The 27,961-nt window shown below is 39.7% G+C and overlaps 2 protein-coding genes, 1 non-coding gene and 1 pseudogene across 4 annotated transcripts; 3 read left to right on the top strand and 1 right to left on the bottom strand.

Moving 5' to 3' along the window:
* The first annotated feature begins 800 nt into the window (after positions 1 to 800).
* Positions 801 to 15,399, top strand: LOC104418769 (kinesin-like protein KIN-12D). The gene is given in 39 exon segments (XM_039302180.1): positions 801 to 1,103; positions 1,253 to 1,940; positions 2,118 to 2,273; positions 2,389 to 2,472; positions 2,626 to 2,745; positions 2,827 to 2,940; positions 3,019 to 3,111; positions 3,191 to 3,351; positions 3,436 to 3,510; positions 3,603 to 3,690; positions 3,779 to 3,837; positions 3,945 to 4,008; positions 4,102 to 4,167; positions 4,307 to 4,468; positions 4,838 to 4,942; positions 5,021 to 5,256; positions 5,325 to 5,394; positions 5,486 to 5,551; positions 5,737 to 5,781; positions 5,862 to 5,941; positions 6,298 to 6,373; positions 6,648 to 7,950; positions 7,953 to 8,320; positions 8,444 to 8,857; positions 9,227 to 10,886; positions 10,889 to 11,985; positions 12,073 to 12,180; positions 12,309 to 12,430; positions 12,543 to 12,630; positions 12,745 to 12,819; positions 12,931 to 13,173; positions 13,270 to 13,368; positions 13,755 to 13,813; positions 13,908 to 14,017; positions 14,103 to 14,215; positions 14,302 to 14,472; positions 14,553 to 14,618; positions 14,722 to 14,841; positions 14,984 to 15,399. Coding segments are annotated over 38 exon segments (8,970 nt in total). The 5' UTR covers positions 801 to 1,103; position 1,253; the 3' UTR covers positions 15,131 to 15,399.
* A 1,831-nt stretch (positions 15,400 to 17,230) lies between these two features.
* LOC104418768 (probable N-acetyl-gamma-glutamyl-phosphate reductase, chloroplastic) lies at positions 17,231 to 22,706 on the top strand. The gene is made up of 15 exons (XM_010030210.3): positions 17,231 to 17,386; positions 17,505 to 17,573; positions 17,781 to 17,939; positions 18,011 to 18,118; positions 18,675 to 18,761; positions 18,868 to 18,918; positions 19,027 to 19,098; positions 19,457 to 19,576; positions 20,159 to 20,219; positions 20,370 to 20,450; positions 21,016 to 21,095; positions 21,189 to 21,278; positions 21,540 to 21,668; positions 21,767 to 21,883; positions 22,414 to 22,706. The coding sequence occupies exons 2-14, from the start codon at positions 17,520 to 17,522 to the stop codon at positions 21,872 to 21,874; spliced, it is 1,200 nt and encodes a 399-aa protein (XP_010028512.2). The 5' UTR covers positions 17,231 to 17,386; positions 17,505 to 17,519; the 3' UTR covers positions 21,875 to 21,883; positions 22,414 to 22,706.
* Positions 22,707 to 24,266: 1,560 nt separating this feature from the next.
* LOC104418767 lies at positions 24,267 to 27,289 on the top strand (annotated as a pseudogene). Its single transcript, XR_005546323.1, has 4 exons — positions 24,267 to 24,652; positions 25,468 to 25,897; positions 26,081 to 26,296; positions 26,845 to 27,289. The product of XR_005546323.1 is annotated as an uncharacterized LOC104418767 (transcript).
* Positions 27,290 to 27,721: 432 nt separating this feature from the next.
* Positions 27,722 to 27,795, bottom strand: TRNAV-CAC. The gene has a single exon. It is a non-coding gene; the product is annotated as a tRNA-Val (tRNA).
* Between the last annotated feature and the right edge of the window lie 166 nt (positions 27,796 to 27,961).

Raw genomic sequence — 27,961 nt, 5'->3', positions numbered from 1 at the left:
GACAACCAAATTGGTGAGGCTCCTTCCTCAGACCTTGCTGCCATCAACAAATGGATACCAAGGCCGCGGCTTGATGGTTGAGGCACAATGGACCATTATGGCGTGGCTTGACTTGATGGTCGGGGCACAATGCCACCGAAAATGGACTATGGCAGCCCATACGACTGTGGTGACAGTAGTGGTAAGAGAAATGGATAAAGATCAATTTTCTCTTTCGGGGTTTTTGTGTGAACTTCAAGTATCAGTCCATAAATGTTATTGAAACTATTTTGGCAACTTCTCAAAATATAAAAAAAAATGATTGTCATGAGCAATGTGTCTAATATGCATATAAATATGGATGATATTACATCAATAATCAGTTATATAAGATTGACAATAATCATAGTATCTTGTGAATCATGAGTCGCAATATGTGAATGAATTAGACGTGGGTAAATCCTCGTCATATCGAATCACGAGCCCCTATTAATCGAAAAAGATTCCGTAGTTTCGGTTTATTTTCGGAAGGAAAAGGGAATTTCCCAATCTCGGGCTCGAATTTGAATCCAAATCTTCAAAGTAGGCCCCACACCCTCAAGACGAGGTTCAATCATTCGTATCTGAGCCGTTGGAGAATTTTACACTTTGGGGATTATTATGCCCACCCTTTCGCTTTTTACGAAAGAAGCCCCCACCCCCCAAAATTTTCAAATCCCACAGGCGCTTAGGAGGCGTCGATTTCAAAAATCCAGATCCCATCTCCACCGTCCATCTACCTGGAACGGTCCCCTAACCTTCAACCCCTCCGATTTCGAAATTTTGAACTCCACAAGAGTTCTTGTCCAGTTCAAAGTTGCAGACAACGGACATGCGAGAGAGAGAGAGAGAGAGAGAGAGAGAGAGAGTAGAACTAGGATGCTTCCTTCGATCGATGACTCGGTGACTTCGCTCCGTCTCTGACAGACGTTGTTCTGTCCCTTCTTGTCTTGGCTCTCGTCGAGGATTTTTTTGCATAGCGCGGAAGGAAAGAAAGGTTTTTCAGCTTATCTGAGCTTCGAATTCAGCTGAAAAATTTCAGGGTCGAGGGCATTAGGCATTCTCTTCTTCAATTCTTCGTTCAGGTACGCATTTCCTCGACCTTCTTCTACGTTCTTTGAGTTGCCGTGTCGTTTTCCTACGGTTCGATAGCCTCTGGTCTCGCATTGCCCCGTTTCGTATTAGGGGAATGAGCTGTCGTTCTCTGCTGAGATTTTCTCTCTTCCGATGTCAGAATGTTGAGAGATTTGAAGTTCCTCCGTCGGAATTCCGGCAAGCACGAGGAAGTCGAGAATTTACCCTTACAGCCTACTAGTTCATCCGCAGTTCAAGCCGCTTGGGACTCCTCCCGGGCGCCGTTAAACGCTATTCAAGAACCTACCCAAAACCCTAGACCTGAGGCAGAAGTCAGCGCTAAAGGCAGGGTTGATAGAACCCCAGGTAAGCCCAAGGTCAGAAATGCAGATCCCCCGTTGCCTCTTCGAACCCCGGAAAAGCATAACTTGGGTCTTTCATCCAAGAACCGGTTCGGGTGGGCCAAAAATGAGGGCGGTTCGGTTACCGCCGACGCGAATGATGATTCCAGGACTGACGAAAAGAACTTTTCGACTCAAATTAGTCGGGGGATCGGTGTAGGAAATTTCGCGACTCCGAGGACGACTAGGACGGTCGGAAGAGCGAATTCAAATTACTCCGAGAGTACTTCCACGCAAAGTACACCGACTAAGAGTGTCAACAAGCCTCCCAGTGTTGGTCTCCGAGGCAAGATGGATGGCAATGGTGGCGGCCGCTGGGGAAATTTTGCTGCATTGTACAAAGGGATCCCAAGCTCTATTGGTCCCACGACGGTGGTTAACACAGTTGAAGTGCCTCACTTCGACCTCAAGGAAGATCCATCATTCTGGATGGAACACAATGTACAGGTATGGAAATTATCTGATATTCTCCTCTTTTCTGAGCTGTATGTGACACTATCAGGTGAAGACCAATATTGGGAATGCTTCCTCATCTTTGCCCTGACAGTTGAGAGAAATTTTGAGTCATGTATATGATTTTTTTTTTCTTTGGCTGTTTATGTTGATGTTGGAAATCTCGTCTAGGTTCTTATCCGCGTCCGTCCTCTCAATAACATGGAACGGAGCACATATGGTTACAACAGGTGCTTGAAACAAGAAAGTTCTCAGAGCATCACTTGGATTGGCCAACCTGAAACTCGATTTACTTTTGATCACGTAGCCTGTGAAACTGTAGACCAGGTATTTCCAGACAAAAGTAAATATGGGAATACCAATTCCATCATTCATATAGTTTTTCATGTTGATGGCCTTTTCTATTTTGGTCGTGATTTTATCTCAATATCCAACTTTGCAGGAAATGCTCTTTAGAATGGTTGGTCTTCCAATGGTGGAGAATTGTTTGTCTGGGTATAACAGCTGCATGTTTGCTTATGGGCAGGTACTCCTTTAAATTATTAGCGAACATCATTTTATGTGCTCTTGGTGTTCACAACTCATGACTAGCATCCGAACCATTAGTCAGTTTTGTTAATTGTGCTTTTCCTTCACTGTCTCACTGAATTTAATCCAAAGATTGCATCTGATTTTGCAGACAGGAAGTGGGAAGACTTATACAATGCTTGGTGAGATTGAAGACCTAGAACTGAAGCCTAGTCCTCATCGAGGAATGACACCGCGCATTTTTGAGTTCTTGTTTGCAAGGATTCAAGCTGTAATTTGAACTAACCATATAAATTACGTGGGGTAAATTTTCTTTTGTATATGCTGCTTCTTATGATATTTAATGTTGTAGGAAGAAGAAAGCCGAAGGGATGAGAAATTAACGTACAATTGCAAGTGCTCGTTCTTAGAAATTTACAATGAACAAATTATGGATCTCCTTGATCCTTCATCTACAAATTTATCGGTGAGTCAGTTGTCTAAGATGCAAACTTCTTACTTCTTAGAAGCCAAAGAACTTTTAACAATGTTTATTCAAATGCAGTTGCGGGAGGATGTCAAAAACGGCGTCTATGTAGAAAATCTCTCTGAATTTGAAGTAAGGACAGTGACTGACATTCTAAAGCTACTGGCTGAGGTTAGGAGTCATTGCTTCCGTCTCTCTCTCTCAAATTTATTAGCACACAGCAACCAAAATCCTGCTTTGTTGCATTCAGGGTTCCTCAAATCGGAAAGTTGCAGCAACAAATATGAATAGAGAAAGTAGCCGCTCTCACTGTGTCTTCACATGTGTGATAGAGAGTAGGTGGGAAAAAGATTCCACAGCGAACCTAAGATTTGCGAGATTAAACCTGGTTGATCTTGCTGGTTCTGAGAGGTGGGCCATAAGATGCAATGTTATTGAACTATATATACACATTTAGCATAATTCTATCTGTTTGACCATCTTATCCTCCAATAGGCAGAAGACATCTGGTGCAGAAGGAGATCGCCTAAAGGAAGCTGCTAACATCAACAAATCACTGTCAACTCTAGGGTACTTCATTTGTAAAGGTTTATGTAATATTTCTCTTTCATGTCTTTGTTTTTTGGTCTTGTTGGCAATAATATCACACAATTGGACTGCAGTCATGTAATTATGGTTTTGGTCGATGTGGCAAATGGGAAACCGAGACATATTCCTTATAGAGATTCAAGGCTATCCTTTCTACTCCAGGTCAGAACCATCTCCTCTCTGGAAAATTCATGAGGCTCATGTTTGCCGCCATCAGTTTGTTTTATTCTGTTTTCTAAACTAAATGCAGGATTCTCTTGGCGGAAACTCAAAAACCATCATTATTGCTAACATTAGTCCTTCAATAAGGTACAATGATTCTTTATGTGTTCTTTGATTATGAACCCTCCAACGTATCAACTTGCATCCTTAATAAGTATCTTTTCTATAGAGATAATTAATATTGTCTTCTACAGCTCCTCTGCAGAGACATTGAACACTTTGAAATTTGCTCAGAGAGCAAAACTCATACAGAATAATGTAAGCTTGGTTCATTGGTCCAATAACAGTATTAAATTCTGTTGACTTTTAACAACTTTATGGCAGTAAATGACTTCCTCCTTTCTGGAACAGGCTGTGGTGAATGAAGATTCTACTGGTGATGTAATCGTTCTGCAAAATCAGATACGCCTCTTAAAGGTGGACTGAAGTTTTCTGAACAACTTCCTTGTCTGCTGATCTATGGCTAAAATACTTCCCACAGATTTCATAACTTCGAGCAAGTATTTGTCATTCTAGCTTATTCATTATTAACTAGTGGAAAATGGATTTCTATCAGGAGGAGCTTGCTGCACTTAAACGCCATAACATCTCCAGATCTTTATCATTTGGTTCAACTTCCATTGTGGGGGCTGGTGATAAAAGTGATGGTGATAAGCAGGAGGTGGATAATTCTCTGCACTTTGATCCCAGCGGTGTTGTCAGAATGTCCAATAAACAGGTATGGTGGCTTGGGTCTAGGATGGGAATTCAAGGGACTGGATAAATGGAAGATACTCTTCGAGGAGAAGTATGAGTAATCTGCACATTTTACTCTTAAGTGTCAGTCAAAATGGTTTGCTCTTATTTAATCACATCGTCAGTTTATATGCTATGCTTGCCATTTAGGCAACAACGAAAGCCTACTCTGCGTTTTAGAACCTTTGCAAGCACATTTGCTCATATGATTAGAAGACTCTGTACCTGTCTTGCCCTACCATGTGATTACCCAAGATCACATTGACTGACTTGAAAGAAGTCTTATAAAATGTCATCGTTTTTAGCATCACCGCCCTCATATGAGCCTAAAATATTTGTGAATGTGAATCAGCTTAAATCCTTGGAGACGACACTTGCTGGTGCTCTAAGAAGGGAGCAAATGGCTGAATTAACCATCAGGCAACTTGAAGCAGAGATTGAGCAGTTGAACCGTTTGGTACTTTCTGCATTTTTTCTGTCATTTTCTTCACAGCATGAGCTGTGTGCAATCATGCTGACTCTCTTTCTTCCATAGGTACGACAAAGAGAGGAAGACACCAGGTGCACCAAGATGATGCTCAGGTTTAGGGAAGACAAAATCCAAAGGATGGAATCTCTCCATATTGGTTCAATCACTGCAGAGGTATACTTGCATGAGGAGAACAAAACACTTTCTGAAGAGATTCAGTTGCTTCAAGCCAAAGTTGATCGGAACCCTGAAGTAACTCGCTTCGCTTTGGAGAATATAAGGCTCTTGGATCAACTAAGGAGGTGAGATTTTGGACACGTCTTATTCTAGTTTGATATTCCTTAGCCACTCAAACTGATTGCCCTTTCAGGTTCCAAGAGTTCTATGAAGAAGGGGAGAGGGAACTGCTACTGGCAGAAGTAACTAAGCTGCGAGATCAGGTACTAGCAGAGACCACGCAAGTATATTGCTGATTTCTCTTCTTTGTGATTGGTAGCTGGTATTAATTAGAGTTTGTTGTTTTATTCACAGCTGCTGCAATTCATGGACGGAAACTCTGAACAGCCCAACCATTTGAGTTCAGGCATCCAACCTCAGGTTGGTCATGTTCATCAAAACATTGTTATTATTGTAAATGGTTTTTAGTGACAACGTATTTAGTCTTACTTTCTCTATGGCGCTTGGATTTACACCTATGTAGAGTGAAATTTCCTCTCATTCTTCTCCTTGCATCTTCGTATGGTTCTTGACTTTTAACCTTGAAATTTCTTTCTCTGATACAGGAAGCCATGCAGGCAGGCAAAGAACATGCTACACTCCAATTAGAGGTTTCTTTATTCTTCAACTTTCTAACTTTTCTATCTATATATAGTCCCTGTATTAATCTCCTATTTTGCATTATAATTAGTTGAGGAACACGTCCAAAGAACTGGAGGAATGCAGACGGAATCTAACCTCTTGCCTAGAGGAAAATGCTAAGCTTAGCAGGTAAAGTGATCATATCTCCTGTATTGAAGTCTTTTAGTCTATTTTCAATGCTTCAAGATAATTTGTAGTAAAAAAGAAGTTTCTGAAACAATGAATGACTCATGCTGGAATACGTTGTTGGTCCAAAATTACACTTTTCATGTTCCAAAATATCAGCTTCTCAAGCTTACAAAGTCAACGCATTGACTGCACAAAAGGACTCAATGGACTTATTTATAATGCATCACGTGGCCTCAAGTCATGATATCTAGTTTGTAAAGTACTTAGCTCTGTTACCACATTAATTGGGAATTCAAAGGATTCTCAGGGTGCACTAGCTTCACAAAATGCTCACGTTACTTCTTTCACTTTTGCAGAGAAATACATCATCTAAGTTGCAAGTTAGATAGTCTCAATTCCCAAGACGACAATGGAGATGGCAATTCCAAAAAGGTACTTGTTTGGTAGTATCCATAATCACTTGTCATTTGGAAAATATTCTGTATTGGTTTGAGGTGGTTTGTGGCGTACTCCTTTTTGCTAGTATCACTGTGTAGAATGTTGGTTCATATTCCAGAATGTTAAAAGCTTATGAGTATTATAGATTCTGTGGAAAGTAAAGGGACAGCGTATTATGTGTTGAGATGTCAATGTCACTTTAACTTCTCACATTCTTCCAGTTACTATAAGCATGTAAAGCAATCAAAATTATTTAACTTTATTTCAGGATTTAAGAGACGAATGTTCTCAAGGGCCACAATGGAAGCACACAATTCTGGGGAATGAACGGGCGGAAGAAATCATGGATTTGCAGCTGGAGTTGGACATTTTCAAGATAATTCTCAAAGAAGAGAGAACATCACGAGGCGAACTGGAGGAGAGAATCATCTGCTTGGATAAAGATCTTGAGCTGGCAATGGAAAAACTTTTATCAACTTCCAAAAGATGCGAAGATGTTACCAGTGAATTGAAAGAAGCAAAGTCTGTTATTGAAGCTCTTGAGTCTCAACAAATTCTTTCCCTCAATGAGATGGAGGATCTTCAGAGCAGTAACAGTAATTATATGAAACTTTTGAGCTTGAAAAAGATAGAAATTGTAGCACTAAAGAAGCAACTTTCAAGCAAAAGGTTTAGAGATCAGGAACCCAGTAATGGTGCAGGAAGTGAGGACTCGCCCATGCAGGCAAGGTTGAAGAAGATGCAAGATTCTCTTGAGAAGGCTAAGCAGCTGAATATGTGGTACCAGAATGACCATGCATTTCAAGAGTCTAATGAAGAAGAAATGGATAAAGTTCGCAAGCAAGCTGAAGCTGAAACTGCGGAGGTGATTGTCTGCTTGGAGGAAGAACTTACCATTCTTCAGCAGCAGGTTCTTGATAGTCAGGTGAGAGAGATGGAGACCAAACAAAGTACAGCAATGCTTCAAACTGAACTAAAGGATCTCCAGGAAAAACTTGATCTTGTTACTGAAAATAACACACAGCTCATTGGTCTGCTCGAAGACAGAGACAGAGAACTCCAGACATTGTCAGAGGAATGGAAACTTTTGACTTGTGAGATTGAAGAAGTACTTGCCAACGGGAATGAATCACTTGCAGTTGCCTCTGATGAGCTGGGCTACATTTCCAACTCTTTCCCTCAGAAAAGGATTTGGATTGCTGAGCATTTCAGTCAGATGATTCGGACTATATCTGAGAAGGATCTGATGATTGAAGAACTCAGTAAATATTTAGAAGATGCAAACAAGAAAAGAAATGATTTGGATTGCATGTTGAAGTCTTTGAGAGGAGCCACCCTGGCCATTACTGAAGCACACCAGCAGGAGTGTAGTGAAAAAGAGAGAGAAATTGTCTTGTTGACCTCACAATTAGAGGCAACAGCACATGAACTATGCAAGTTGGAGGAGAGAGCTAAATTTGCTGAAGATGCCATAAAAAATGCATCAACTATGGCAACCGCTGCTTTTGTAGTTGTGAATAGATTTTCCGAAGTAAATCACAATTATCTCACAGAATTGGAGCAAAAAGATATCTTCTACGTGAGTCAGCAGATATGAACATGAAGAAGGATATCTTTCTCAGCGAACAGGCTGCAACTATTGAGGAATCGAAGAAGCAGATCGACTCTCTACAAAAGGATCTAGTACATTTGGAAAATGCTTGTACAGAACTAAGAAAGGAGCGCTTAGAGGAGCAACAACATCTCTTTGTTATGGAGCAAAAGCTAGAACAGATGGAAGAGAGTCATATTATGAAGGCAAGATATAAATTAGACGAGCTCAAAACTGGCGTATCCATGCTCAGGTCTTGCATGAGTGATTACTTAGAGCATGATGAGAGTCCTCAAGGAACTGATGAACAATTATTTTATGCATCTTCCAGCAACAAGGTTGAAAGACCGGTAAGCTAACTTTCCCGCCTCTTGTTTGGTGACCAAAACTTTGAGGGCAGTCCCCTTTCTGCATTTAATAAGCCTGAAATGCTCGTTTGATTTGTAACTCACCTTTTCTGAATGTTATTGCAGATAAATTCTGAAACATCTACAGAAAAGAGCTTAAATTTAAGAGCTGTCAAGGGTCCGAGTGGTGATGATACTTCCTGTTCTTTTCTGGTGGGGAATACCATGCCTCCACATTCTTATGCCAGAGATATCACAATCAGTCTTCTGAGAAAAGAGATAGAATGTGCCTTGGAAAGTTTGAAACAAGTGCAAACCGAGATGGCCCAACTTTACAAGGAGAAAGAAGAGAGATTGTTGTCTGAGGAGAGGGGCAGGGACAGAACAAAATGGCTCACAAATCAACTGCTCTCCCTGGAAGGAGTTATGAAGAACTTTGAAGAGCAATCACAACTTAAGATAGAAGCTCTTAATCTTAAGATGCAGACTGTTAGCCAAACTGTGAAGAGTGCAAGCACAGATTGGTGCAAGACAAAAGAGGTAAACCTCCATATAACTCAGTGTTCTGTTTCTACCATGTAAACTTTTTTGTAGTACACTCCGAATTTCTTATTTGATTGTGAGATTTCTCAGTTGAACCTATGTCTGTTGTACAATATCTGGTTCAGTGTCTTTAGACCTCTTTTCTTCGAAGATTGTCGAAACAATTTTGTCAATGGTTTAAAATGCCAAAAATTATAGAATGTGAACATCATGATGCAATCTGAAGTCATAATTTTTCTTCTCTCTCTCTCTTCTTTTTCCATAAAGCATCTAAATTTGCATATCAGGGCATGGTGGCAGCATTTTGTCGACCAGTTTATCTATATTTCTATTGAATTATCTATTGACAATTCCCTAATACGACAGTTGCTTGAATGTGAAGTTGGCGAGGCTGAGATAGTTGCAGCACAAAAGTCTGCGGAGGCTTCTCTTATTCTAGCTAAATTTGAAGAGGCTCAGGATACCCTGAAAGAAGCTGATATCATAATCAATGAACTAGTGATGGCAAATGAAGTAATGAAACTCGATATCGGTAAGCTGGAAAAAAATGTAGGGTCATTGATGAATGAGAGGGACGTGCTATTGAATGAGGTTCAAAACTTGCAATCCATCAGCTCTCAAAAGTGTGAGCAGATTGACAGCCTTGAAGAGCATATTAGCTTGCACATGGCAGAAACCAGAGATATGCTTGCAGGACTGCAGGGAATTGCTGGAGAGTTCCAGAGCACTTTTGAAGAACAGTTCTCATCGCTAGCCAACGACTTCAACAGCATGAAGTTTCAAGTCTCGAACTCCACAAAGCTAGTGAAGTCATGGCTTGAAGACATCTGGTCTGAGATAATTGTTAGGGATTGTGCTGTGTCAAGCTTGCACCTTTGTCACATAGGAATTATGTTGGAAACGGTAACTGGACTGAATGCTGAGAATGGTCTACTCCAGCATGGTCTACATCAAAAAAATTCTCTCCTCACTGATCTAAGAGAGCACAATCTTAAGTCAAAAAAGGAGCTGGAAGTATTCAGAATCCTCAAGGGAAAATTGCTAGCTGACATCAAGAACAGCTTCGATCGCATCTCGAGGAAAGAAGAGGAAGCTGGGGATATGAGAAATAAGGTAACCGGTTTTGAGAAAAAGATATTAGACCTACAGTATCAGGAGGAGTTAATGTTAGAAAGGTCTAATCATATGGGATCTCAACTTGCTATTTTGATGAAGGAGTTGGACTGGACTAACTCAAATGCCATCAATTCACTTCTGGAACAGGAGAAGCTGATGAGAGCAGAAGAAGAGGCTTTGCATTCTAAGCTGGAGCTCCTTACCCTAGACTCGTTCTCAAAAGACTTGATGTTGCTTATCTTGCAGAAGGAGATTGAAGAGATTGCTCTCCAAAAGGCTAATCTAAGCAGCAAGAACGTCAATTCCTTTGCAGCTTTACAGAATCTGACAAGGGAAATCATTATATCCAAAGTCGATGGAGAGTTAAAAGAGCAGGTATTGTTAGACAATGAGATTCAGATTTCTCTTCTAAAGAAAGAAGTTGAGGAAGCAGAGAGTAATAGACTGGATTTGTCTACTAAGCTCGGTGAAAGCAACTCAAGGATTTTACAGATGGATGGTGTTACTAGAGCTCTTGAACAAGATCTTCAGCTACTAAAGGAAGTCGATCATGCAAACAGTTTGTTAAAAGCTGAACTTTCAGAAACTAAAACTACTGAATCGAGGCTTTTGAACCAGATTGAATCACTTGAAGCTGATCGAGAGAAAATTGCAGAGAATCTAAGAACAAAGGAGACAGCATTAGACTGCTCATCCAATCAGATGTCGTCCCTGGATCAGCATAATCAGAAGTTGCAGGGGGACGTTTGCTCACTGAAAGCTTCATTGCAGGTGTTCCAAAATGAGTTGGATCAGAAGAATCAGGAGCTGAGCAGAATGGTGGGGCTGAGTGAGGCATATGAGTTGCTTAACATGGAGATGAGTAAGTTGAAAAACGAAAAAACATTAGTTCTCCAAGATTTGGCAAAGAAAAGTCAGAATGCAAATCATCATTAAGCGGCATAGACACGTTCAGTAAGGAGAACATCAGGTTGAATGATCAGATTATTTTATTGGAGACTAACATTGTCAGTCTAAAGACTGATTTGGAGGAGAAAAATGCTCAGCTGCATGAAATCCAGCATTCTAGATCTTTGCTCTTGGAGGACTTGTCGCTGAAAGGGGAAGAACTTCAGCGATATACTTATTCTTTAAGTAATTTGGAGAACGAGAATAAGCTTTTGAGGAATAAGCTTCAAGTTACTGAAAAAGGCATTGAATTACTCATTGCATCTGGCTTGGAATCTGAAATTTGTGCGGAGCTTGTCAATACAATTGATATCTCCAATGGCAGATTATATGATGAAATCGCAGGCAGTGCTTTTAAGAGTATGGGCAATATGTTGGAGCAGACACATGAAGAAGCAGAACAAGTATCTAAGTTCATAGAACAGATCGAGGGCTTCGAGCACCATGTTAAAGAGTTGATGTCTGAAAACTTGACTCTCCGGACTGAGCTGCTGAGGAAGGACGACATTCTAAAGGGACTGTTGTTTGATCTCAGCTTGTTGCAGGAGTCTGCTTCTAATACAATTGATCAGAAGGATGAAATTGAAGAAATGACAGCTAATTTGGAGTCTCTAGAGAATGAACTTGCTGGAAAAGTAGATGAGCTTGATGAGGCCATTGCTCACAGTCAAAAGCTTGAGGCTGAATTGCAGGAAAAAGTGCATGCCATCTCTATTCTTGAATTGGATATATCCAAAGAATGTGAGAAGGCAGATTCTCTTTCAAAGGAAAATTTGGATCTGAAAGCCTGTTTACAAAAAGCTTTGGCAGAAAAAGGTTCTGCTGAGGAGGACCTAGTTGAGAGAAGCAAAGAAATTGAGAGTTTGGAGATGGAGCTTTCAGCTATGGGCAATGCTATTGATCAAATGAATGACTCGATGGAGTACTTGAAAAGCAACTTAGACGAACTTAATTTTGAGAGGGATCAGTTCCAGGCTGAGGTGCTTACACTACAAGAGAAACTTGAGAAGGCCTGGGCCACAGCTCACAAAAACGAAGCAGTTGCTAGAGAGGCAAAAAGGGTACTGATTTTCTAGAGTCTCAGTTTTTCTTTTTCCAGTTTTCATGTGCTCATATCAGCTAACCACAGCTTCCCATGTCAATCTCAGAGGGCTGAAGAAAGAGAGACCTATGCTCTTGACAAGGAAGAGGAAGTTAAGTTGCTGGAGAGGTCGGTGGAAGAGCTTGAACATACTATAAACGTGCTGGAAAACAAAGTGAGTTTTAAACCAAGTTAAAACCACCCCTATTTCAAGTACACTATGTTATTGGTCTCCAATATTATCTTGTTATCTTCAAGGATACACTTGGTTTCACACCATGTAAAAAAATTGTTCTTTGGCAGGTTGACATAGTTAAAGGAGAAGCTGAACGTCAACGTTTATTGAGAGAAGAGTTGGAATTGGAGCTTCATTCCATAAAAAGTCAGATGCAGAATGTTCAAAATGCTGATGCTGACATTAAAAGGTCTGAGCAATTGCTCTTAGACATTTGTCTGCATTAGATGAGAGTGTTTCACTCGATGAAGATCAGAAAACGTTGCCTCTAACTTTTGTCATTTAACTGTTTTGAATTATAGGCATCTAGATGAGAAAAAAGCAGACCTCGAGAAATCCCTAAAACAAGTCCAGATGTTGGAGAGGGAAATTGCAGAAAAGGATGCAGAGGTAATGGAGTTGTCCTTTCAATCCCATACCTTGTTTGTACTACAGACTGAATACTGTCCTCAACAAGTTGGACTATCTACAACCTAAGGCTAATTTTCTTGCATATATCAACAGAATGTACAACTTAAAGCACATATCACTGAGCTAAATTTGCATGCTGAAGCACAGGCAAGTGAGTACAAGCAAAAGGTAATGTGGAGCAGTTTTCGAGTTCTTCTATCTCAATTTTATTGGAGTACATAGACTTTTGGGTGATTTCAGGTAATGTTCTGTTAACGTGTTACTAAAATTTGAAAGCAGTTCAAGGCACTGGAAGCAATGGCAGACCAAGTAAAGCCTGAGGGCTCTTTCACCCAAAACGCAAATCAGTTGTCCTACAAATCAGAGAAAAATACCCCCAGGCCTAGGGGCTCAGGATCCCCTTTCAAATGCATTGGATTGGGCTTGGCACAGCAGGTGAAATCTGAGAACGTTGAGGAACTAACTGCTGCAAAGCTACAGATTGCTGAGCTTGAATCATTAGTTGTCAGCAAGCAAAAAGAGGTACCATCAGCATCTGATATATTTAATGGCTCAAGTTCTTTTAAGTTATCCCGACATTATATGTGTCCTATAATCCTCAATCTTTGTCCTTTACAGATATTCTCCTTGAACGCTAAACTAGCTGGTGCTGAGAGCATGACACACGATGTAATTAGAGACTTGCTTGGAGTCAAGTTGGACATGACCTCTTATGCGGTAATTTAACTTTGCATTATTCTTCTGTCAGTCCTCTTCACCTTAAGATAATTACATGAACTGGTAGATTGATATTTCATATCATGCTCAGCATTTTCAGGAATCTTTTACTGCATTATGATTGAACTAATTCACTTTTATCGTGCGCGCACACACACACAGGTAGATTGGTTTGCTAAAAGTTCATCTCTGCCTATTTACCTGGCTGATTACCATTACTTTTAATCTTCAATTGCTAGTCATTGTGGCATAATCAACAAGTGGAGAAGGTAAACGAGAAGCCTCTTTTGCAAAAATCAGAATCTCAGTCGGAGGTACTTAATCATTTAGGATAAATTAGCGTACATGGATTTATTTGATATCTCATTGAGTCATTCCTGGATCAGGATCAGGAGGTAATGAAGCTAAAGAAAGAGCTCGATGAATTTGTTGATGAAAGGAAAGGGTGAGCCACACAATTTCTTTTCCTTTGTCATTCTACAACAGGGAGTTTCTTTTGCATCCTTCTGTTTTTCTCAAGTGTTGTTTGAATCCTTCAGATGGCTAGAGGAAATTGACAGAAGGCAGGCTGAATTGGTCGCTGCCCAAATTGCATTGGAGAAGCATCGCCAACAAGAGCAGCTGCTCAGTACTGAAAAGAAGTACTTAAGGTTGAAACCGAATAGGCTCTGCATATGATAGGAATGTGCTTTTTGTTTATAGAAACTCTGCCGCTCACATCTTCAACTTATATCAGACTGAGAATGTGAAGTGCAAGAAGAAGATCACAGAGCTTCAAGATGAAATTCTAAAGCTAAGTGGCCAGCAGAACCTCCAGCAGCGCATTCATCATCATGCCAAAATCAAGGCAGGCTTTATATGACTTCTTTATATACCAGATATTTTTAACCTAATCCCAAGCTAAACATTTATGATATTCATGTGATGCAACAGGAAGAGAATAACATGTTGAAGACTCAAAATGAAGAACTGGCCACTAAACTACGGCGAGCTGAGGTTATTCTTTCACGTGTCAAGGAAGAGCTCGCCCGCCATCGTGCTTCTGCTGGGAAGGCTCCGTACATAAATTTTGACGAGGAACAAAGGTGGAGCGACAAGTTTAAGGTTGGTGTGGATTTCTTTTGCACATGCGCATGTGTGTGAGAAAGAGAGACATGGCTGACGGTCGGGTGAATCTACTGCAGGAAGCTGAGGAGGAGAAGTTGCAATTAGCACAGAAGCTATTGGGCTTGTGTACCAGGATCTTGAAGGTATGCAAATAGAAAGTGTTACTCCCTCTCTTTCCCAGGGGTAGTGCTGGTCAACATCTCTCATGTCCTCAACTGAAAATACATGTGATTTTCCTTCTTCCAGGTTGCTGGATTTCGCAAACCACATTCAGAAATTTGCCCCTCCGTTGCTGAAGAGGCTCTCGAGCAACTGAAAGACAGAATCACTTCAATGGAGAGTGAACTGCATGATCTTAAAATTAAGGTGAATCTCGCCCACCCCCGTTGGGCTCTGCCATCACCATTTTGCAAACTCGTATTTCTCACTTTTCAGACAATGTACTTGTTCCGATGAATCAACTTCAAATGGATACGACTCGTTAACAGATAGAAACACCCTTTTGCAGAATAGAATTGACAACGAAAGAGCTAGGTTGTCTGAGCTTGTGCCACAACAAGAAGAGCATTCACCCAGAAACCGACGACCAGACGAGACCTACAGGAGTTCAAGGCGGGCGTCCAGAACTCCATTTCTTTCTACCTTGGATCGATAGTGAGCGGTCTCTTCACGACCCAACACATTAGCTGCAGCATCTGTACATTACATCATTCAGCTGCAGAAATTTAAGAAGGCGGTTTCATTATTCGTTTTCAATACGTGTACACTCGATTCTTCTCGGTGTCTGTACATTTATATGTATATAGTCATTTCGAGATGTAAATGATTGAGGGTGTACTCTTAACGATCCATTGTTCCACCAAAGAGAAATCCATGTGCTGTATAAAATCTTCAGGTTTGTCTTTTTAATAGAGCTTTCTAACATAGTCGAGACTGTACGGGATGGATGGCGCATCGACATGGAGGAAGATTCCAGTGCTCAATGTGGGTCGTTGCTCGGGACATGCTCGACACGGGCTTGCACTCATGTGCCGACCATGACAAGGCCAAGTGTCGCCACCGGTGAGAATGCCCTTGTTAAGGCATCTCAACGGATGGCATGGCCTCACTACAGCATCACTTCTCGGTCAAATTGAGCTTCATTACTATATAGAAAAAATATTCGAAAACGAAAAAAGAAAAAAGTTATGTTCTTATGTTTTTTAATGAAGAAAAGTAAAAAATTTGGAAGAATAAAAGAATGTAAAGGGCAAGAATGACAATCTTACCAGAAAAGTTAGTTTAAAAATTAGTGAAAATAACAAAAATGGTCTATAAACTTTCATTCAATGTGTAATATCATTTTTGAATCTTTAATTTATTCAATGTAGTCCTTATACTATTGATAAATATTCAATATAGTCAATTTTGCTCTAATCTAACATAAATAATTATATGCTGACTTAGATGCTTAAAAATGATCATTGTCACCATGTCCTATGCTAAAAAAAGAAAAATAAATTAGGGCATTACTATGTCCATTATTATTGGATGATATGAATTATTACGTCTTGACTTGAGATGAAAATTTTACAAAATCTATGTGTAACTTTTTTTTTGTTCACAATTTTAACTTAACAAATTGGAAGCTACGTTAGCAAATTTTGTGAACTAAAATGAACAAAAGGACAATATATAGTGTAAGAATTAGATTGAACATTTATTACTAATTCAAAAACCATATCAAACAAATTAAAAGTTTAGATACACATTGCACATTAGACTAAATTCAAGAACCATTTATGTCATTTTCCCTTTAAAAAATCCAAATTGGGATTTTTCGAAAATTTACTTTCCATGATGCGGATTCTATTTGTCTAGTGGAACATAAAAATCTAGAAATTTTTTTTTTAAATAATTAGTCAATGAAAAACATTCATTCATTTTTATAAACAATATAAATGATCATCTTTAAGAAAATATTTTTGAGATTATTCATTTTCTGCGAAATAAATTGACTATAAGATTTAAGTTCAATTCAATCTCTTGGACATGTAAAGTATATATTAATTTATTTCAAAATTTTATTAAAAGGAAAATTTCAATTAAGGGTATAAAGTGTTCTCATTTTTCTCAAATAAGTATTTGAAATAGACATATCAATTCTAAATAAAGGCTTGAAATAGTTATGCTTGTTTCAAATAAAGGCATAGCCTAGCCGGCTATGGGTGATCAAGAATAATTTTGTCCAAGCATAAGTTAAATTTAAACTAAATTAAATTTTAGAAAAAACACACACACACAGAGGTGAGTGAAAGCTCTTGACTGAGGCCACCACCCCATCACTGAGGTCTGGAGGCATTGGGCAAGGGCCACCAGGTTTGCATGAGGGCCGACAACCCTTTTGCCCAAATTTAGTAGAGGGTCGTCATCTTCTCTTGCTTCTGGCGTGGGTTGCCAGCCTTGGCCGCCGCCCCAGCGACAATGGGGAGGCAACCATAGGCAGCTATGTTTTCTTTTTTTCTAAGAAAGAAAAAAAGAAAAATTTAAATTTTTAAAAGACTAAATAGCCTTTCAGGGCCAGTGAATTCAAGTCCATTTTTGAGATTGGTAGGAGCACTTCAGAAATAAAATTCATTTCAAATTTTTATTTTAAAAAAATTTAAAAAATAAAAGTATTTTTGACTTTTATTTAAAATAATATTCACTTCTTATTCTTATTTGAAAAAAAAAAAATGCTGTCTTCGTGTCCTGTAAACCTTTTAAAAATTATGACTGGAGATTTTGCGTCCTTCCATACGAGCATCCGAACAGTGTTCATTCACGTTTCCTCTCGGTCGCGCCGCCGCCTCCATCTCCATCTCCATCTCCATCTCCGCCACCGTAGGAGCTCGTGCCAATATCCAACCGTCGGTGGTTGCTCCGGCAAGCGGTCGGTTCCTTTTACGCTGTCCGGCCTCGATTAACTTGAATAATCTCGCTCTAACTCCCCTTCATGCGCTACTTCTCTTACGAGGTTTCACGAGTTCGTGGGTTTTCTCGTCTTGCAGCTCGGGGATTTGAGGATGAGCTCGTCGATTTTCAGTGCCGCTCGTTTGGATTCGGGATGCTTTTGGAAGGTCTGTACCTGTAATCTCTTCGGTGCTGCATCCGTGAGAATATTATCACGGAAATGCTCAGTTGCAGAAGATTGTTTCACATTGAATTTCCTCAATTGCAAGCTGAACCGTGGTGACCTGGACAGAGGCCTCTTGGAAAGTTTTGAATGTTGTGAATATTTTGAATCGATAGAGTGAGGTAATGCAGAAACTCTGTATGAATTTTAGGAGGGAAAGATTGCGAAATCCGATATGTGGAGCAATAAGCGGCTGCTTGTAAGAGCATCTATAGCACCGTCTCCACAAATTGCATGGAAGAAAAGTGAGAAGCTCCAGAAGGATGTGCGAGTCGCCGTTCTTGGAGCCAGCGGCTACACTGGTTCGGAGGTAGGACATTGCACGTCTTGTGTCGGGAAATTTGTGTTATGAGATGTCACTGTTTGATCATTTGCTGGCAGATCGTGAGACTCCTCGCAAACCATCCTCACTTCGGCATTACTCTAATGACGGCGGACAGAAAGGCGGGGCAGTCACTGGGATCTGTCTTCCCCCACCTGATCACTCAAGTAGGACTTTTTCTCATTTTCTAAGACGCTTTTTATTCTTCTTATATGAGCTGTTCTAGTCCTGTTCTTGTCTCGACTATGAACTAAAGTTGCCTGGTAGAGAGCTGTTTCTTGGAGGGTGTGGAATTTTAAAAGACGTATCGTTATCATTCTAACTAGCTGATCCAGCATTCAAATGATTATCTTGTTAGTCCTCTTCATGTCATTAATTGGGTAAAATAAGAGGGTTGTTGGATGCACTTCCTACAGAAGTCAGCAATTATAGCTCTACATGTGGAGATATGATGGGGTCAATGGGTCACAACTCCATTTGTGATAAAATCCTCACTTTGTGTAATTAGGAAAAGAAGTTATGCCTTTGTTAGTGTTCTACCAATCAATGGTCACGCGCATCTGATTCTATTGTTATAAAGCCAGTGATCCTGTTATGAGTTTTACAGAAAAAGAGAGGATTAAAAGCAGAAGTCTTTTTTCCCTTCTTTCTTAATGGCCTAGCCATACTCACAATTCCTTCATGATTAGCACATTATAAGCTGACCGTCCAATATGTTTGCAGGATTTACCGGATATGGTTGCTGTCAAAGATGCAGATTTTTCTGAAGTGGACGCTGTATTTTGCTGTTTGCCACATGGAACGACACAGGTTGGTATTCATGTATCAATCACCTTTTGCCTTGAAAATGACGGCAGATGAAGTTCCTTGTCTACAATGTGAATGTTGACTATGTTATCTCCTACGTTTATTACAGGAGATAATCAAAGGTCTTCCCAAAAACTTGAAGATTGTTGATCTTTCTGCAGTATGCTTCTCTCAAGCTCTTTTTTTACTGTCTTAACATTGTCACAACTTCTTTACACTCCTCTTGCAGTAAATATGAACAGTTGCGATTCTTTTTACAAGTTTTCAGGATTTTCGGCTGCGAGACATTTTAGAATATGAAGAGTGGTATGGTCAACCACACCAAGCTCCAGAGTTGCAGGTATCTAGTTTCTCCTATCTTACTCCTCACATTTTCATTCATTGGGATGTGAAGAGCCTGAGAGTGTGCTTCTGTATGTCCTCAATAATATTTCCTTTGTGAAAACAAGTTTCTGATGAAGTAATGCCATGTGTTTAACTTGCTAGTCACAACTTGCATGCATAAGTAAAGTTGTAAACTAAATCATGTCATCTATGCAACTTTGTCAGAGTTTATTGATTTACTGGATGGTGAAAACGTTATTTCCATGCTGCAGAACAGGACCATGATATTACATGTATCGCTGGCAATTTTCATTTTACTTTACTGTGTGGGCTTTATTCTCCACCACTTTAACTTCTTTGTTACCATTATCCAGAAAGAAGCTGTATATGGTCTAACAGAGATTTCAAGAGAGGATATAAGACATGCTCATCTAGTTGCTAATCCTGGTTGCTACCCAACTTCAATTCAACTCCCCCTTGTTCCCTTGATAAGGGTATGTCCTACCATTTTTAATTTGTCCATTCTTGACACTCAAATACAATGGAAGTACTTTATTGTGCTACATTTGATTGGTTTCTTAGGAAGCTTGATTCCTGTTTTTGAGCTTTTCTAGGCTTTCTGGGTGTTCTAGGAGCACTAAAAATTTCCAAGTCCTTCGTACAACAGTGAATGTTGATGATATGTTTTCAGTATATTGCGATGCCTGGTAATTAGCTACTAAAATGTTTGGTAGCTTAGAGTAATTGAGTTAACCATCAAATATTATTTAGAGGATTGTTAGGGAAAATAAGTATGTGATATGATGCTGGTGAAAAGTTTAAACCATTCTGGACATTTCCTTGAGAAGTCGAGCAACAGTTATAACTAGAAGTAACACATTGTGGTGTTATGTCATTGTAGTAAATTAGAAAAAGTCTTTCTTTTATGTGGACAACTTTGGCACCTTTTTCTCTTATGTTTCTGCAAGCAGGTTTTAGCAATAAAAGGTTCAGGTGTCTAGCTAAATAATGAAATGAAACACCCTGAGACCATTCTTTTGCCACTTTTTGATTCAATCATTATCATTGAATTGCAGGCTAATCTTATTCAATTAAAAAATATCATTATAGATTCTAAATCTGGTGTCAGCGGTGCAGGTTAGCCTCTCTCCCTCTCTCTTGCTTTTCCCCAACCCCTCCGTTCCCCTTCCCAAGGGTCTCTCTCCTGCCACATCCAAATATAAAGTAGCCATGAAAGCTCTCTTTACTTTAGCATTTCTTATATATAAAATTGAAAATTTTGTGCAGGACGTGGTGCTAAGGAAGCTAACTTGTACACTGAAATAGCCGAAGGCATACATTCTTATGGCATTACGAAACATCGTCATGGTCAGTCTTAATTCTGAAAATTCATTTCATTGTGGTGTCTTTATATGCTTAAATTAAGCTATCATGACAGGTGGTGGGAGAAAACTTATATCATACTGCTGGTGCATTTCTTGATATCCTCTAGAAGTTGTCTGCATGAATAAGATCTATGTTGCTTAAAGGGTTGCCTCATAAAAGAAGCATTATATTGGTCAGAAAAAAAAAAAAAAAAATGATATCCTAATGTAATTTTTCTAGGAGTTTGTTTGTTTCATTAGTTAGCATTCTGTTTGGTTAGCATTCTAGGATTGATGTTACTCTAGAACTATTCTACTTGGAATTTCTTCCAATGGAATTCCACCAGATTCCTCATTTGTGTCTGGATGAAATGAGCTTCCCAGTGTAATATCTGCCAATTATGCATTTACATTCTTGAGTTCTTGTTTGGCGAGCTGATGACATTCTTTTTCCATTCTTTTTTTCTTTTGAGCTGGTCTGGGGTTTGATGACTCTAACTCATGGATGAATTCATTAAAGCAAGTGCAATAATCTGGATTGCTCCCTTTTGTGATTTCCTTTCCTGCAGTTCCAGAGATTGAGCAGGGATTATCTGAAGCTGCACGATCAAAGATCACTGTCAGCTTTACCCCACATTTGATGCCAATGGTCATAGTTACAATGTTGATGTATTCCCATTATTAAAGTTGAAATTCTGCTTCTCTGGCAATAATTTTTAGTTTTCTTCATCTATTTATGTAGAGCCGAGGAATGCAATCAACTATTTATGTTGAAATGCCTTCGGGTGTAACGGTAGATGATCTATATGAGCAGCTTAAAGTTGCTTACCAGGTAACCTTTATCTGGCCTATTAATGCTTGGCATTTAATGGCTTAATGTTCTAAGTATTGACTTTAGTTTGTGTTTGCTGTGGTACTTGTTTTCAGTGCTCATGTTAGGCTTAATCGAAGTAAATTTTTTTTTATGGATCTTGTTCAGTCAGTCATGTAGTAGACTTGTTGTTCTGCAACTTTTTGTATTATCAAGTGTGTTTGGAGATTGATTCCCACATACTTCATACCATTTGATCACTTAATTCATCTTATCTTGCAGGATGAGGAATTCGTTGTTTTATTAGGAAAAGGAAATGTTCCTCATACTCGACATGTTCGAGGATCCAATTATTGTCTAATGAATGTCTTTCCTGATCGAATTCCTGGACGAGCAATACTAATCTCTGTTGTATGTTCCCCAAGTGTCCATTTTCATATTAAATGCTTACTTTTCCTGTAACATGAAGTCATCTTATCATGCTAAGCTGTCTAAACCTGTTTTTGCAGATTGACAATCTTGTCAAGGGAGCTTCTGGTCAGGCTGTGCAGAATCTCAATGTGATGATGGGATTACCTGAGAATATGGGGCTTAAATACCTGCCATTGTTTCCCTGATGCACTATTGTGAGTGAAAGAGCATGCGCAGATTTTTTTCAAGAAAGCTTACTTAACTACGAGTTGTGTCTGAGCTATAGCTTTTGTTTATTCTTCTGTTGAACTGTTATGCCTTTCTTTCTTTGTGTTTTTACATAAGGGTAACATGATCCTTTTTTCGTCTTTTGTGAGGCCCTTCCTGCTTTTTCTTGACAAACAACCAATGGCTTATCTGCAGATACGACACTCCTGTGCTTGATATCATATGCACATCATAACATGTAATTAATAATCACTTGACGTGCGTGTGCTCTTTCCCAAACCAGAAAGAAGGGCAAATTAAGTTTTCCTTTTCATTAGGGTCAAGAGCTGAAACTCAATTTAGATGTTGCATTATTTACATTGCTCCTTTTCCTTTTAGTTTATTGTGAAGTAACTATCATGTCATGGTTTATAGTAGAAATTTCTGTCTGAATACATGCATTTATTCTGTGCCGATAATATGATATGACCGGTCTGCTCTGCTATGTGAACAACTTATGTTTCACTTGCCATGGCAGGTACCAGGCAGCATGACCTTATCTTCAAAGAGCTCGCGAAGATGCGAACGACATTGGAATAAGTTAAGAGTTGATGTTCTAAGACAGTTATTTTGGTGTATCTTAGCATGTTGTGAGGGGTTCAGGAAAAGATGTTGTGGAGGAACTAGAGTTGCATTAGGGTTGTTGACCTCTAGTAAGATGAGATATGTTCCTGTCTTATTCTGATATGAGTTTTCATTCTGTAACGTTCTGTATTTTCAGCCCGAGTTGGATTTTTTTCTGTGATGTTAAGAAACTATTGCGTACAAACATTCAGGTGTCTTGTGACTCGGTGCTCTCGCATGTTCATGTCCATTTTTCATTGGGCTTGTCGTGCAAGTTGCCGCCCCAACATACTTCTAAAGTGACATTAGCGCCTGGTGCGAATCATAATTATTCTGGCCAGAAATTAGTTTTTTTATATTTCTAGATGAGTTTTTAAGCAAAAATACATCTTGAAAAATAAAAATTCGTTTGATAACGACAAAAATTTCTCCTTTCGGACGGCGGCGGACCGATGATTGCGATCGGCGAGACGGCGGAGTGGCGACCATCGGCGAAGGTGGTTGGCAATGATGGATGGACAACTGATTCGTAGGACAAATAATGAAAATAATTTTTATTTTCATTTTTATTTTAAAAAAAAGTAGAAAAATTAGAAAATTTTTATTTCTGATTTTTATTCTAAACTTATTTCTAAAACAAAAATCTATTTGAAATAATTTTATCAGTCTGAATAAAAAAATTATTTCTGAAACAAAATTTGATTTATCATGTACCCTTTAGTCTCTGGTTTAGTGACTACTCATGCTCTATGCTATAGCTGTTCTTTGGACTTTGTCGAAAGAGTTATCTACCAATGTGCGAATGTATTAATAAAGTCAGAAATACTACAAGATTTGATAGTTTTCCATGTGATTTGTCCTTCTTAAAACGATCCCCTTTGTCGATATATTTTCCACTGAAAGAAAAGAGTACTGCGAAATTAGAGTGCCGTTCGACGAAGAATGCGACCCACAAAGTAAATTGCCTCTCCGAAATGAATCGGGTTGGCTCGATGAGTGAACCACTGACCTCAAGGCTCGAGCCAACTACTGATCGATGTCCAAATCTGCGTCCGCTCATGGTCGTGGTGCCATTTGTTCGTCACATCAAGCAGTGAGCACCAAAGCAAATTTGCAAAAAAAAAAAATTATTGGTCGTCTTTACGCATTCGTTGTGCTACATGTCACGGAAATTTGACATTTCTAAAGAATATTTTCCAAAAAATTAACATTATTTTCTGATATTACATGGAAATCCAAAAATAAATTGATAATTATTTTTTACTAATCGAAAATGAAACCTACTTTTATTTTCCTAAATAGACATGTACTATTTGAGCACTATTAATCTGGACATAAACAGTCGAGTACAAACACTAACGTGTCAAGCCCAACCTCGATGGACCTAGGCATGACCACCGCCGTCTCTATTTCATAGAAGCCATGCTGAAGACCCTGGTGCCCGTGCCAAGCTCCTCGGCACCCAAGCCTAGTTCTGTGGAGGCTGGGTTCGAGAACCCTACGCCTGTGCTCGGGCCTCTATTCATGGAGGCGGAGCCTTGATCCACAGAAGCCAGCTTGACACCCCGATGCTCGTGTGTTCATCCTCCTGCAACTAAGCTCGAGATTCTGATACCCATATCTAGGCCAGGCCCGGGTCCACAAAGGCCAAACCTAGGACGTCGGTGTTAGTGTTCGAATCCCCAACGCGTGGCGTCGAGATCCGGGCATTAGGTTATGTTTCACTTGATGTTGTATATATATTTGCATTAGATTTCATATCATTTTTTATATTTGCAAGTTCACCTCATATCCGTCCCATCTTTGCAAAAAGTGGAAAAATAAAATTGAAAGGCAAAAACTGCGCGACACAATTTATGATGCAGAATCGGTTCGGTCTGGCCCCCCTCAAACCCTCCTTACGTGCAAAAGCAGAAGCAGAAGCGACTCAGAGGAATTGAAGAATCGGGAGACCACCTTATCTCATACACACACACACGCTCATAGCAGCAGCAGCAGCAGCAGAAGCTGAGTGCATGTGAATTTTGCAAGGGCTCGAACGCGACTTGGAAATGGCGTCCATCTTCCCTTCGTCTCCATCTATCGATAGGCCCTCTAAATTGTTTTGTGGGAATCCTCCTCCACCTACTCCCATTTCTCTTGGGCAATTCAGGGTAAGCGTCAAAATCTCTAATTTTTTTTTCTCGACGCTCCCGTTTTCTTTTTCCCCCTTTGTCAGAATTCTTTCTTTTGGGTCTTTCGCTGTGAACTGGAAGTAAATTTCTCCGTGTGGTTTTTTCCGGCGAAATTTATGTTGGTTATTTAGATAAAGTCGTTCCTTCTTGGGCTGTCTATATGAGCTCCTTTTTCTGCTAGCATCAGACTTAACCTCTGTCTGAAAACAACTGGATAATTTCCTTTACGGAATTCTTTCGCCCAATGTCTGCCTTGAATTGCACCGTTTAGGTTGTAAAGCTAATTTCTTGAGCCCTTTTAGGAGCTTGCTCTCGGTACGAATTTTTTTTTGAAGTTCTTGATGATTGTCGGTAATTTGGCTTCTTAAATGCTGATGATACTTTATATCACTGTTAAATTCAGTGGTTGAGTTAGATTCAACATCAATGATCATGAGATTGGTGGAGGTGTAATGTATCATTGATCTCATAAGATCAGTGGTCATATCTTTTACTATTTAATCTTGTTTCCTCTTAACCTGGAAGATACTGCTTTTGGCTTGGTTTTTTAATCTATATCCAGGTTTAAACAAGACTCCTGTGTTGATTAGTATTTCTGTATTTCTTGGCTTGGTTCTCCATTGTTATGTTTGTTAAGATGCTTTGACGATATCATTTCACTATTGTCTTTTTAGTTCTCCTAATTTTGGGCCAGTAGCTGATATAAAATGATAGATATGCAGTTTAGTAGGATATGGGTTTGGTTGGAATTTTCAGACATGTAACTGACCATGGAAATTATGTGTCTGACACAGCTGGGTTGGCCACAGCATGGTAAAGGATATAAAAACTTCAGAATTGAACAAATGAGTGTGGTTCAGAATGGTAGGCATCCTCTTTTGTGTGTAATGGGAATGGCGGCAAGGCACTCGGGCGATCCTGAAAGAATGAGTTTTCATCATCTATTAGATAAGGGGAAGGAGTTGTGGGACAGTTCACCAGAACCAGTCAAGAGCTTCCCGTGGATCCGAGCTTTGGAGAATTTCATTCAACTCATTCTTGATCTTGTCTTGGCAGTATTCAAGTTCTTGTGTGTACCGTTATTTGCTGTATCTTCTCTAAGCGAGATGTCCTATTGTGCTCATGAAAAGAAGCTTGCAACTTGTGCCTTTGCCACTTCTCGTTGGTGTTGCTTTTGCTGGGGTGTTAAATGAGACAGCACTGGAATTATCTCCACTGCTTAAGGTAGATTTTTCTGTTCCACTTCCACGTAATTTCAAGAAAATGCCAGATCAGCAAATTTTGACTTCTGCCATTTAGCAGGGTGAATCTTTTTCTAGCGTAATGATTCATATCCGGAGTATTGTCGGGGGGAGGGAACCACTTTGTTCTGTTGTTTATTGGCTTGTTCTTTTGCTTGCTTGGCAGGATGCAGAAGTGCCATGGCATCTGATTGCCATTGCTGTTTTTTTTACAATGCTGAAATTGCCTGGACCTTATTACCCTTACTGGGGTCGCATACTTATTCCTCACTTTGCAAATGGAGGGCTATTGAGGATTTTGTGGTATGCTTTTTTATGGAATAGAAGGCCCCGGAAGGGATCGGTCTAAATTTTCTGAATGGTGGTCCTGCTGCTTTCAGAGGTATGGAAGTCGTTTCTTTAATCTTCTGGTTGTTACCTATTCCTTTTCGCCCCCATAGTTCCACATTTAAACTTTGCTACTAGCTGGTCGGACTGTCTGATTTTTCTTGTTTATAGGAAAACTCTCGATAATTTCAAAATCCGAAGCTTTTTCAGTAGCAACTGTTTTCTTTCTCCCAGCAGTGCCAATTCGTTGTTACTGAATTTCATATGTGTTTCATCTTGATGTGTAATTCACTAAAGCCATCCGACTGCACTTCAAATAAGTACAATGAGAAAAATGGATTTTCTTATATTTTCCCAACTCTATTTATTTGAAGTCATTTAAGAAATTTAATATATTCTCAATGAGGTGGTCCTCAGATGCTATTGCACATTAGCATCGCAATGTGATGGATCGCAATGTTCCAGCTTCCTCGTTTATGTATTAGAACCTCTGCAGAATCCAAGATCACTCCTTTTAGAACGAGCACTTTTGAGTTATTTTGTCATCCTTCATCAGAAACGATGGTCTTACCGCCTTATTGTCCATCTTGGGTTGTGATGCAGGTTATGACTGCTATGAGGAAATTGACTATTGATGTCATCATAGTAAGCGTCGGCATGTCAGTGTCAGCTGCCGGATGGAAGCTGAATGGAGGCGGAGGAGCATGGCATGCCGCATATCGGCTAAATCAACCGATTTTGCCGTTATGTGGGTTTAGTCCCCCATTCTTTTGGTTGAATAGTTCTCTTCTGACGGGGGATCATACAGAAATTGTAGTCTCTAGCTATGCTTCCCCAGGAACCGTAGAGTTCGGATTTTGTTGCTCTTCTATGTTTCTTCCTCCATGATTTTTTTTTCCTAAAGCACAGTTCTTTTTTCCCCCAATCTTACTGTCTAAAGATTGAAGTTCCTAACCATACATATATGTCTTAAACTAATTGCCGATCGCCATCGATTTCATATATTGCGCGCTGTGCTTTTACAATGCAATAACAATTCATTTGTTAAGCTTCACAAATATCGGGGAGAAGGGTACGTGCATAATTTGTTCACTATTCGACATGTGATCTTTTCCTCCTCCTCTTCTTATGGTGATAATAGAAGCTCCGTTGAAACAGCCGGCCAATTTTGCATTAAGCTTCATGTTGTGGGGTGTCTCATTCGTTGCCACAATGGAAACGACGTTGCATTAAACCGATGCAGTAGAGAACAAAGCATAAAGCAGTACGAAGGATTGTAGAATCTCACTGAAGCTTTGTTGAATATAAATTTTTGCACTTCGCTCTTTTGGATCCGAGAAATAAAAGCCCACCAGGTATTTATCAACTAGAGCTTAGCGACATGTGTTTATAGACTCAGGCGGACATTATTATGACATCATAGGACAGAATGATGATAAAGTAAAAATGAAGGATAAAATCAGATGTCCATAAGTAAAAATGTCTGAGCCCGGGTTCGAACCGGGGACCTCTAGTGTGTGAGACTAGCGTGATAACCGACTACACCACCCAGACGCTTGTGTGTGTCTAGGTTCATTTTAGAATATATTAAAACAAATTCTCCAGACATTTCTGGCACTGCTGACGATTGTGGTGGCCTAAATGCAGGGGAAACCGGGGAAAGAAAGCGATTCGTGCCAGGTTCAAGGTTGGAAGATTTGGATGCGCTCGAGTTCTGATA

Source organism: Eucalyptus grandis, chromosome 9 (genome assembly GCF_016545825.1).
Source record: "Eucalyptus grandis isolate ANBG69807.140 chromosome 9, ASM1654582v1, whole genome shotgun sequence".
Lineage (NCBI taxonomy): Eukaryota > Viridiplantae > Streptophyta > Magnoliopsida > Myrtales > Myrtaceae > Eucalyptus > Eucalyptus grandis.
This window is presented reverse-complemented; position numbering and strand designations above follow the sequence as displayed.

Coding starts and splice junctions, on each gene's coding strand:
- LOC104418768 (XM_010030210.3), top strand. CDS start 17,520: ATGAGCTCGTCGATTTTCAGTGCCGCTCGTTTGGATTCGGGATGCTTT. Junction 17,940..18,010: donor GCGGCTACACTGGTTCGGAG/GTAGGACATTGC, acceptor ATTTGCTGGCAG/ATCGTGAGACTCCTCGCAAA. Junction 21,096..21,188: donor CCCCACATTTGATGCCAATG/GTCATAGTTACA, acceptor CTATTTATGTAG/AGCCGAGGAATGCAATCAAC.